Here is a 12,523-nt window from a genome sequence, read left to right on the forward strand (position 1 = left end):
GCAAAACCCGGGCGTCAATAGAAACCTAAAGTTGTCCATCCTGGGCATTTCGTAGGTGAGTTAAGGCAACAATCGTTTTATTATCAAATTTAATAATAATAATAATAAAATGATGTGGAACACTATGGTGCCGTCACTTGGCCTTATAGGGGCTTAGCGGCACCAAAGCTGTCAATGTTAAAGTGTTAAACTGCTCAGCTTGACTGGGCTCTTTTAAGTTTAAGAAGATGAATTTTAGGTCGACTTTTAAAAACTCAAAGTCAAGTCATTTAAAAGGTATTATTAAAACATTATATGGTGGCTCTAAGCCATATTATTTGACATGTTTATAAATTAGCCAATTTAGAACAAGTTACAAAAAGGCTTTTTTATGTTTCTACAAAATATTGTCTATTGCAATGAATATGATTAACCTAATTTCAAAATACTAAAGTACAATTATCTTCATTACAATATCAATTTTTTAGGTTTCATATTAAATTATTTGATGCTGAGGGGTGATTTAAAAAACATACTAAAACTTAATTCAAGTTTCATTTGATTTTGATTTTAAACAGGTGGACTTCAACCCGTGTGTTACGAAGAGAAAGTTCAATCGGCATTGGTTCATAACAATACCAGCAGTGTAACATAACCAAAAGAATATCAGCATCGCTACATTTGTTTGATTTTACACATCAAAATGTAACTTAACCGACATATAATATATATATAACGTCAAAAATACAACTTTATTGGATATTCAATCTTATGTCTGAATTCTTGAGTTTAATTATACCGAAATTTAGTATTGTAAAAATCGCTAGTCCTTAATCGGGCGCTGAAGTAAGGACTACTGATTAATCATGACTAATTGATATTAATCAGAATTAACATATTGGATTTTAATGTATGGTTTTCAGTTTTATATATACACAACACACTTTTTTGCTAGAAATTGGCTGGAATCTTATTGGAACCGCTGATTTTGAACGGAATTTTGTTGGAAACCATCGATTTTGGTCAGAAGCTCGTCGGAAAAAGCCGACTAACTCTGATTAATCCTAGTTTTGGCCGGATTTAACCATTGACTGATTAACCTAAAATTAATCAGTAAAGTGAGAACTAATAATTAATCAGAGATTAATCGACACGTAGTCCGGATATTTACAACATTCTTAATAAGTAATAACATTCTTAGTAAGTAATAACTCTTATGGCTGAACCCAGACTCCAGTGAACTGCATACATGTTCTGATAAACCCAAAACCATGACACTCAGCCGCATGGTCTTCATCTTCATCTTCAAACCCTTAGCTCAAACCCATCAAATTCACTCCAAAACCCACTTCACAAACCACTCATCTCACTCACCACACACCCTCCAAACAGTCACCAACCTCATCTCCATCTTCACCCACCAAAACCCATCAAAACTAACCCAATTTGACTTCAAACTCACCACAAACACAGTCGAAACAGCCCTCAAAGGCTTCAAGAACTGGCAACCAGCCTTCAAGTTCTTCAATTGGGCATCAACCCAATCCGGGTACCGCCACAATTGCTACACTTACAAAATGCCCCAATGAAAATTTTGTATCTTGATTTCATTAGTTCAAATTGTTACGTTACCCCGGGTGGGTTAGGGTTCTTTATTAGGTGTTTAGGTGGGTTAGGGATGGTTAATGAGGCGAACGAGCTTTTCGATCATGTTAAGAGAATGGGGTGTGTGGTGAATGATAATAGTTATAACGCGTTGTTGGAGGCGGTTTCGAAGGCGGGGTCGGTTGAGTTGATGGAGGTGCGGATGAGTGAGATGAGGGATAACGGGTGGAAGTTGGATAAGTTTACGTTGACTTCGGTTTTGCAGTGTTATTGTCGGGCGAATATGTTTGAAAAGGCGTTGGATGTGTTTGGACAGATGGAGGGGTGCGGGTGGGTTGACTCGTATGTTTTCACGATATTGATTGTGTCGTTGACTAAAGCGGGTCAGGTGGAGGAAGCGGTTCGGTTGATTGATAAGATGGGTGAGTTTAAGATTAGTTTGAATGAGAAGACTTTTTATGTTTTGATTCACGGGTTTGTGAAGAATGGTACAGTCGATTATGCGGTAAACTTGTTAAAAAAGATGCAAACTTTAGGCTTTGTTCCCGGGATTTCGCTGTATTCGGTTATAATCGAAGGGTTTTGCAAAGGAAAAGAGTTTAAAAAAGGTTTAGAATTGTACTCACAGATGAATAAGTTGAACATTCGTCCTGATGTTAGTATATTCAAGAGTTTAATATCGTCTTTATCCGATGAGAAAGATATGATCTTGTTACTGAAAGAGGCAAAAGATCATGTGAATAACAAATCCATGACTACATTGTTTAATACTGCTTTGACTAGTCTGGTCAAAGGCGGGTCAACCGATAAAGCCCGTCATCTCATTCAAGCAGTCATCAAAGATGATGTTGATGATGACACTTTCAAGATTCAAAATCTTGTTTCTTTAGACGCCTCGTCTTTTGAAATTGTCGTTAGCAGTTTATGCGAAAAAGGTGAGTTAGACATTGGTTTAGACCTCTTTAATGATATGGATCGAATCGGTTGTAAAAAAAGCTTACTTATTTACAATAATCTGATTAACGCTTTAAGCAATGCAAACAAAGTGGACAAATGTCACGAGCTTCTTGATGATATGAAAACGAATGGTTTTTTACCTTCGCAATTTACTCACAACTCTATATTTGGATATTATTGCAAGATTTGTGATGTGAGTGGTGCCATAGACGTGCTTCGTGAAATGCATACTCACGGGCATCAACCATGGATCAAACATTACACTTTGCTTGTGAAAAACTTATCAATAAACCGAAAAGCGGCCGACGCGTGTAGCTTTTTGGCAATAATGAAGGAAATCGGATATTTTCCGGATATGATTGCTTATTCTACAGTTATTGACGGTTGGTTAAAGATTGGAGAAATCAATTATGCGTTAAAAATGTTTAAGGATATATCTGCTAACGGGCATTGTCCCGATGTGGTTGCGTATAATACTATCATAAACGGTCTTTGTAAAGATAAACGAGTGTCGGAAGCTCGTGACATTTACGATGAAATGTTACAAAAATCGTTTGTACCGTCTGTTGTGACGTATAATTTGTTAATAGATGCGTATTGCAAAAGTGGTGAGCTTGATCAAGCGGTTTGTTTCTTTTCAATGATGAGTGAGAAGAAACGAAACCCGAATGTTATTACTTATTCTACTCTGATTGATGGATTTTGTAATGCTGGAAAGTCAGACGAAGCTGTGTTGACTTGGAATGAAATGGTCAAAGTTTGTGACCTGAGTAAGATAGCTTATATGGGTTTTATTAATGGACTTTGTAAATGTGGGAAACCGGATTTAGGATTGGTATATTTTGAAGAAATGGAAGCGAAGAATATGAAGGTAGATGGTTATGTTTATGTGATGTTAATAGATGCGTTTGTTTCCGTATCGAATGCACCGAAGGCGGTTTATGTTTTGAGAAAGATGATTAAAGATGAACGGGTTCCGGATTCTGTTGATAGGTATTGTATTGTGTTAAAGGAAGCTTTGGTCAAACTGTTGGATGATGAGTTGACCTGTTTGGAAGTCAAGAATCTTATTAAAGATGGTAGTGTTCCGGGTCATTTGTTAGAAACAGGTGGGCCGTAGTTGTATTTGTATAGCTCGGATTGCTAGCTCTGCAGCTACAGTTTCTATGATCACTTTATTCCTTGCAACATAGATGTTGCTGCGTAATTGCATTGAGGTTGGCTCTTTCAGTTGTTTTCGCTGTACCGTCTGTTCCAGTTGGCGCCCACTTGAATGTGCTTGTTCAACAAAGTGTGCTCCTCATTTTGGAAGGGTGGCTTCGTTTGGGGAGCTCGGCAGGGGAACTTGAGGTATGTCGAGTGGTCGAGCCTGTCGGTCAGTTTAATGGAGTTTTGACTCAAAGTTGATTTTTGATTGGGTTGAATGGTATCGTGAATTCCTGTGTGTTATCTGGATGACCGAACACAAGCTTAGTTATCGGGTCAATATATCAAGAACTGTATATAAACGGTATCTCATTTTTGGAGCTCATTTTGAAGGAATACATACATTATGTTTAATATTAATATTTGTTTAATCATTAAATCTGAACTTGGCTTCTGGTTGAAATGTCAAATTGTCAATAATTCCAAATAGATGCATATTGTGGTACAATGTTTTTTTTTTTTAGTTTAGCACATGCTTGTGACTTCATGTTTTAGTTCTTTTGTTGTTGCATTTGTGAGAGTACATTGGTTGTTTTGCCATTCATGGATTTTAACTCACTTTCCAATAAGTTAAAACTCGAACATATTTTCGAGTTTAAAATGTATTTTTGAACAGATTAGAAGAATGAAAGTTATTGGAAGTTTTAAATTTTTTCTTCTTTCTTTATGTTGTGGTGACTGTGAGTATGTTGATAGTGAGGAACATTTGGGGTAGGATTGACTTTTCAGAAAGAGTGAAGTATATATGCCTTCAGGATAAGGGCAACATGCCTTTAGTACCAAACCCAATAAATGTGTGCTCCAATTGGCCTCCATATAAATGGACTATATATTTTAATTTGATTTTGAAAGGTCTAATTCTAATAACAATAGGGTTAATCGGTTTTCGGGTAATGTGTTTGGTTTGGTCAAGTTAATCTGGTAGATGTGAAATTGAGTCGGTCGGGTTATATTAGTCAGGTGCGGGTAAAATTGATGGGCCAAAGGGGAAAGGGGGGGGGGGGGTATTCGCCAAATAGAGTTTAGGGTTGTAAGGGTTGGTCGGGAACACCGCTACAATTGCCTCAATCATGCTAGATGGGATCATTTTGAGATCATTCCAGGTTCATGAACTCGCATTGGATGAGAGGAAAATAAGGAGAAAGGGGGTTGATTTTCTTGGAAACGTGAGGGTTCAAATAATGGAGCTAGAACACCACAAGAGGTGGTATGGAATTAGGTGAGTACATCATGTTGGGAAGTTTCAAGGGTTCGTATTTAAACACCCTGTCCCGGAGTGTCAAGTGATGTTGTATAGCATAACGAATAATCAAACTTCATTCAAAATAACTTGATTCGTGAAAACTAATCAACTTCAGTTTTTACTATAAAAGTGAAGTATGTGTAAAAAATCATGAACATTTCCTCATAAGTTTTACTAATGCACAAAATAATATATTAATAATTATCATGCATTTTAAATTAAAGAAAACTGGTGATATATAAAGCAACTTCCAGATTTTGGTTATTCACATATCCTTTGACATATTCAAACACCCACCATACAAGTCATATGAGACATATATGACTCGTATAGTGGGTGTATGACAACATAGAAAAAAGTTAAGTCACACATACAAATAGGTATGTAAACAAACTGAACAAACACGAACACTTAATAGGACAAATATCCGTGTTCATGTTATTTCGTTTAAGAAATGTACATGTTCGTGTTCATCTATGTCCGCATTTAAAATCTAAATGAACAGTTCACAAATATAAATGAACATAACTGAACAAAACAAGGATAAACAAACATATGTGTACAAACATAAATGAACACACTTATGCCTTGTTCTTGAGTTTTTTTTAACCAAGAAAAGAAAATAAAAGGAGAGGGAAGGATAAGAAAGGGAAGGGAACGGAATTTTTTTTTAATTAGGTGTGTTCTTGAGTTGGAAGGAAGTTAGAGGAAAGAAAATGATAACTATGTTATCCTTAGTAATCATCCCATTTTTAGGAGGATAATTTTTTGGGAAAAAACATCAATTTAATCCCTCCTAACTCCTCATACTCCTTTCATTTCCCTCTTTTAAAAAACTCAAGAACACCCATTTTTTAACTATCTTTAGTTTTCTTTCCCTTTCTCTCATTTAAAAAAACTCAAGAACAAGGCGTTAATTAACACAAACGAACAAATATAAAACATTAAGTAGACGATTATACCAACGTTTCATTCAAAAAATGCACATAGATAAACAATCATAAATGCATGCTCACAAACATAAGTGAACGAATGAAACATGTGTTCATGTTCGTTTGTTTACTTAAATTAGGGGTGTTCATCGAATCGAATAACGAATTTTCAAGTTAATCGAATCGAACAATTCGAATAATTTATTTTTTTGCTGGTATTCGTATTCGATTCGTATTCATTTAAAAGTTGGATTATTCGATTCGTATTCGTATTACATCCCATATTCGAAATTCGATTCTATTCGTATTTGAAACTCGAATTCGAATAAATTTGAATTGATTCAAGTTCACATTTGTCAAAAACTTTAAAAATCATAATCATCAATGTAAAACAAATAAATATAAGTTTAAAGTAGCTACAATACCACATGAAAATAGGTTCAAAATTAAGCATTGACAAAATTAAGAAATATCAGTATGGATTATTGAGATTTATTATGTTTTGACATTTATTATTTAAGGATTTGACCCAAATTAATAAATTAAATATATATATTAATATATTATATAATTTGAATTCGAATTTCGAATCGAATAAAAATCATGAATTCGTATTCGATTTGTATTCGATTACTATACTCGAATACGAATCGAATCGAATTCGAATATTTTGAAATCGAATTCGAATCTTCATATTCGAATTCGAATCGAGTCGAATTTCGAATGTTTCGAATTCGAATCATATTTTGAACACCCCTAACTTAAATAAACACAACTTTTTTGCTCACAGTCGTTCATTTATTTATTAACGAATGACTATAAACGAACTTCCCGTCAAACCGTTCACGAAATTGATAGACAAACTGAATTACACTACACACTCCACCCAAACTCTACAACAATGGCGGCTGCTTCATGTTCATCAACCATTCTTCTTCATCGTCTTCACAACACCACCAATTCATCAATTTTATCATCATCTACCCATCGCTCATCTTCACTATCTCTTCTTTATCACCGTCAAATCTCCACGTCACCACTCATTCAGTTTCCCTCAAAAGGTAACATAACATAACATCTAGGGTTTCAAATTCCACATTCAATTTATTCAATTTGTTTAATTTACACTTATTAATTACTCTCTGTTAATGTTAGGTTTATCTAATTCGCTGTTTGTAGCACCAGCAGAGAGGAAGAAACTGTCGGTTCAAACCGAAGCTGTTCGCCAATTCACCGGGTTCTTGACGAAAGCCGAGGGGTTCCGGTTCGCCATTGTTAGTTTACTTCATTTTATCTTTAGAATATGAAACTTATAAGTGTGGTTTAAGTGTTTAATGTAGTTAGTTCTATGAGTAGCAAATGCAATAGAAATTAGGGGTGCAAACGTGCGTAGCTACTCGATAAAAAGCTTGAAACGACCCCGAGCCTCAAATAAAGCTCGTTTATTTGAGCTCAAGCCTTGTATGGGAAGCTCGTGGACGAGCCTTGTGTATCTTTAAGTTTGACCTCTTTTGGACTTCTATGTATTAATTTCACACTGCACAACCGAGCTCGAACCAAGGTTTGGCTCGTTTAAGATACTACACGAGCTCGAGGCGAGCTTAGGCTCGCTTAAGTTTTTTCTCAAAGTATATAAGATTTGTTGAAAATGTGTATAAATTGATTAACAAATGATAAACAAGTCGAGCCCGAGCTTATAAAAATCACTCACGAGCCAAGCTTGGGCTCTTGGGAGTCAAAACAAGCTGAGCTCGGGCTTGGCTCGGAATGTTTACACCCCAAAATACAAATTATTATATATGATTTTTCAAAATAAGTATTATTTTTCATACACTTCAATGATTTCGACCAATTTTGACTGATGTTTTACCAATTTTTACTGGTATCGACTTATTAGGTGAAATCAATTCGATAGCACTCTGATTTTCGATTGATCAGTGCCTAATTGCGATTTTTACAATACTGATGCTACTATCATATTTAAAAACAAAATTTAGTTCCTTTTACTGGCATTCTTTTGAGTTGATGCGGTGTTTTAGCTTGCAGAGTGTAATTCACATTGATGATTCTAGGTTTCATTTATAACATAGAACTGTAGCTTGTTCTGTAACAATCGTTTAATCTTAATTAAACAAAATGTTCTGTATATTTTGACATTTTGTTATATGTTACTACTTATCATGACATAGGTTGTTGCAAGGTTCAATGAAATTGTTACAAGGCCATTGCTGGAGGGTGCTTTGGACACGTTTAAGAAATATTCAGTGAGGGAAGAAGACATTGATGTATGTAATACTTCTTGTTTTTCTTTCTTGAATTCTATACTTTTTGTGGGCTATAACCAAATCGCAACATGTTAAAACAAGCTTTTAATAATTAGTGTTTGGCTATCAATCATTCTTGGTTGGTTAGAATTATCACATGCAATTTGGTTGAACCGTTTATGAGTATATTGTGACTAATATTGTGTTTAAACTTATTAGGTCGTGTGGGTTCCTGGTAGTTTTGAGATTGGGTTGGTTGCTCAAAAGCTTGGAAAATCAGGGAAATACAATGCAATCTTGTGTATTGGAGCCGTGGTAATATTATTGTTATTCCCAAGTTATACATTGCCATCGATGTCTGAATGTATATAACTAACTATTTATGTATTTTTAGGTAAGAGGTGATACTACTCACTATGATGCTGTTGCTAATACAGCTGCATCTGGAGTTCTTTCAGCTGGAATTAATTCAGGTTTGATTTACATTTTTATTTAAAGATTAACAAATTTAACTGTAAGTTTTTTTGCTTGAACTGATTTCATGTTATTCAATTACAATGTTTTAGGCGTTCCTTGCATATTTGGAGTCTTGACATGTGAAGACATGGATCAGGTAAATTTGTGAATTGTCTTATGTGTTTTTTTATAATTGTCTAAATATATGTATGTATGTGCATATGTATTAGGCCTTGAATCGTGCTGGCGGTAAAGCAGGGAACAAGGGGTCCGAGGCAGCTTTGACTGCTGTAAGTTGACTTTTTTTTATTAACATGCTCACATATATATAGTTATAAATACATGCATATGTAAGTTGACCTGATCTTTTTGCAGATTGAAATGGCATCTCTGTTTGAGCATCATTTGAAGGACTAATTGTTGTGGGACAGTCTGGTAAATGCACGACGAATATGAGTTTCCTCTCATTTAAACTACTTATAGAGCCGATTAATCTTTTCTCGCATTTTTTTTGTTTGTAATTTTCAAGGAAAATTAAAAAGAATATTGTGGTTTTGTTGAGTACATGACATATTTCAGCTTAATAATGGTGAGAATCAAGTGGAAAAACTTGAGAATGGATGTTGATTTTTAATTAGCATAGTCATTGATGAAGAAAACATCACTAGTGTACTATAACAAGTGACAAGTCATACTAAATGTATGACTTATTCACCAAATCATACGGGTTGTTATATTATATGTCCCGTATGATAACATGGTATGACAAAATTTGTTTATAGAGGTTATATAATAATATTGACCGGTGTGACAATGGTGGTGTGTTATGACATTAATCATACGAGGTATATGACACTAGAATGTAAGATTTTGATTTATATGGCTCGTATAACTTAATGATTTTGACATAGTATTGCGTCAACATAATCTAAAACGTGATGTCTTGTGAGATTTGGGTGACAACGAGAGTCAACGACAACATTCTTATGTAAATTTTTCATTTTAACTAACATATCTTCAACCATCATGTGTCAATAATGCGTTTAGATTTGTGATAGTATACAGATGTGGTTGTCAAAGGAAATATGATATAATATTCCATGCATACTTACCCTCGTTTTACGCAACGACACGATACAATATTCCAGACGTGATATAAGATGTCAGCCATCCTACGTCAGTGGTTAACACACACATCAATCTTCAAAGTTGCTGGTTGTTTTTTTTTAAATAAAAAAAATGATCGTATGGTTGCCATACTATCGTATGGAATGTTTATGACATATTCTAAAGTCTTAAACGATCGTATAAGTTTCATATAATCGTATAGAGTCCAATGGATATGTGGATAAGTCAGATGATGGAGATGACAAAAAAGAACAGAGAGAAATGTAGTGATTTTTTTGTAAATTTGGGGAACATTGTTTGCCCCTATTTATTTTTTAATATTTGTTGGATTGACTGTAAGTAGAGGAGAGAGAAAACTGTAATGATAAAGGTATAAAAAATATTATTTAATTGAACATGAGAGAGAAATGTAGTGTAATTATAGAGATAGGGATAATAAATGTGATCGCAAAAGAGATTCCGGAATTTAAAGAAGCAAAGGAGATTCCAAATTTTAGTTTCAAAAAAGTTATTAATAATTTAGTTTTAAACAAAAGTTTGTCTTACTAGTGAGTGTTTAATAACCATTTCAGTCATACCTTGCAATCCGCCAAACCGAAATATTTTGAATAACGTCATATAAAAGTTGGTAATAGAACACACACTACACTGCCTACTGATTGTCTGCAATCAAAACAAAAGCAGGGGTGTTAGGGTTTTGATCGATCTTCACTCCTGACGATTGCACACATAATAACTGTACGTACGTCTATTAAACTCAATTTCCTGTTAATCCTTTACTATTCGTCCTTTTTACTACAATCTCACAATGCGTAAACCTAATTCCAGAATTTTAGGTCACATTTCGGTTCGTTTATTAGCCTAAACTGCAAGAAACCGGTTAATCTATTTTATTAACCAATCGGCCTTCGGTAGGGGTGTAAATGAGCACGAACCGAGCCTCGGCTTGTTTAACTTACACACTAGCCTCGAGCTCGTCTCGTTTAACTTACACACTAGCCTGATCTCGACTAGGCTCGAGCTCGTCTCGCTTAACTTACCAGAGCTCGAGCTCGGCCTGTTTCGATCTATATTTCTAAAGCTCGAGTTTGGCTCGTGAGTGGCTCAGCTTGTTTACAATTAATTAATTAATTTTTATATATTTATAATTATTTTTGTATTTTTTTCAATTATAATTTTATATACAATATAATATATATATATTGTTTAGTTATTTTTTCATAACATTATACATATTAACTAATAGTATTATATATATATATATATATATTATAAAAATGACAGGCTTGTATAGGATTAGGAGCCGGCTCAAGCTTCACAAGTGAAGCTCGGGCCCAAGCTCGTTTATTAAACGAGATTGTTTTAGGCTTAGGCTCGATCAAGCTATTTCACGAGCCGATCTCGAGTAGCTCGTGAGCGGATCGGCTCGTTTGCAACCCTAGTTTTCGGATAACCTGTTCGGTTTGTTAGGTTCGTTTGAGTTTTCAGTTCGGTGAATAATAAGTGCTTGATCATGAAACACATGAATGAATTGGAGGTATACAAGCTAGCATTATATGAAAAATATGAATAGTTCGGTTAAGAATAAGTGCTTGATCATGCTAAAATCCTCATTTCATTCGTTAATGCTGCTTTGTAATGTCAGTTTTCATTGAATGAGTTTGTTAGGTCATCTTTTGGTTAATTTTTGTGATTTCATGTTTTGAGACTCATATAATCTATGTTAATTCAGAAATTGGGCTTTAGGAGGTGCTGATTTTGGTTAATTGAATTGTAGTGTCTCCAATGGAACCGATGGATACTAGTTTGGAAGATAGCGAATCGAGTGATTGGGATCCAGAAGGATATAAAGCATACAATGACTCATCTGAAAGGGATTCAGCTACTTCACCGCCGCTGAGGTCCCCAATGTCTGTTTCAAATGCACCAGTGAATGCTGACGAGGGACTAATATATCGAGCAGCATTGCAGGTATTGATCTTCCTTTATTTGTGTATGTTATAAATGAGGAAATAAATTAATGCTTTTGTCCTAATTAGCTAGATTTTTCTACTCTGTTTTATTAATCAAGTCGCTTGGAATATTAAAACCATATACTTAGTTGTAACATGGATGGATGTGCTTCTACTGTTTAAGTTTCTAACTATCATATAATTTGTTGTTTGGAAGTTTAAAAAATGATCAAGTTAGTATATTGTGTTTTGTTATTATTTAAGAAAAGAAATGGTTTGTTTCCATTTCCAATAACATGCTCACTATATTATAAGCTACTAGACGGGTGCCTCGCGTGATGCAACGGGAAACACAGACCTTAGTAATCTTGTAATAGATTTATGGGCGTTTATTGTTTTATTTAAACGTGAAACCATACGTTTGTTGGTATATTTGTATTAATCATTCTTATTTTAAACTCAACTGCTATCAATGTACAAACCAAATCGGAACCGAATCGTTGATAATGATTCGGTTTGGTTGTTTTCAAGTTTCAACGTTCCGGTTTCAGTTTTCGACAACAAAATACCATTACTAATGATTTGGCTCACGGTTTAACACAAAAACATCAAACTTGGACACAAAAATTGTCATTTTTATAACTTAAACAAACTATGGCAATATCATACTCAAATTAGAGAGAATTAAACGCTCATTTTTATAGTGCAATTTTTTAAAAAATATTATCGTACGAAAAAGTTACGATCGTTTGAAAATCGGGGGGAAGTTGGGTTAAAAGTGAAATTAAAAAAGTAAATATG

The 12,523-nt window shown here is 34.5% G+C and overlaps 1 protein-coding gene and 1 pseudogene across 1 annotated transcript; both read left to right on the plus strand.

Moving 5' to 3' along the window:
* The first annotated feature begins 1,239 nt into the window (after positions 1-1,239).
* LOC143541686 (putative pentatricopeptide repeat-containing protein At5g08310, mitochondrial) lies at positions 1,240-3,925 on the plus strand (annotated as a pseudogene).
* Positions 3,926-6,796: 2,871 nt separating this feature from the next.
* LOC143541687 (6,7-dimethyl-8-ribityllumazine synthase, chloroplastic-like) lies at positions 6,797-9,306 on the plus strand. Its single transcript, XM_077034445.1, has 8 exons — positions 6,797-6,983; positions 7,078-7,196; positions 8,112-8,207; positions 8,406-8,501; positions 8,581-8,659; positions 8,753-8,799; positions 8,873-8,932; positions 9,018-9,306. The coding sequence occupies exons 1-8, from the start codon at positions 6,824-6,826 to the stop codon at positions 9,057-9,059; spliced, it is 699 nt and encodes a 232-aa protein (XP_076890560.1). The 5' UTR covers positions 6,797-6,823; the 3' UTR covers positions 9,060-9,306.
* Positions 9,307-12,523: the final 3,217 nt, after the last annotated feature.

The sequence above is a fragment of the Bidens hawaiensis genome, unplaced genomic scaffold (assembly GCF_021521415.1).
Source record: "Bidens hawaiensis isolate Kalapana, Puna unplaced genomic scaffold, B.hawaiensis_p1.1 tig00012636_1, whole genome shotgun sequence".
NCBI lineage: Eukaryota > Viridiplantae > Streptophyta > Magnoliopsida > Asterales > Asteraceae > Bidens > Bidens hawaiensis.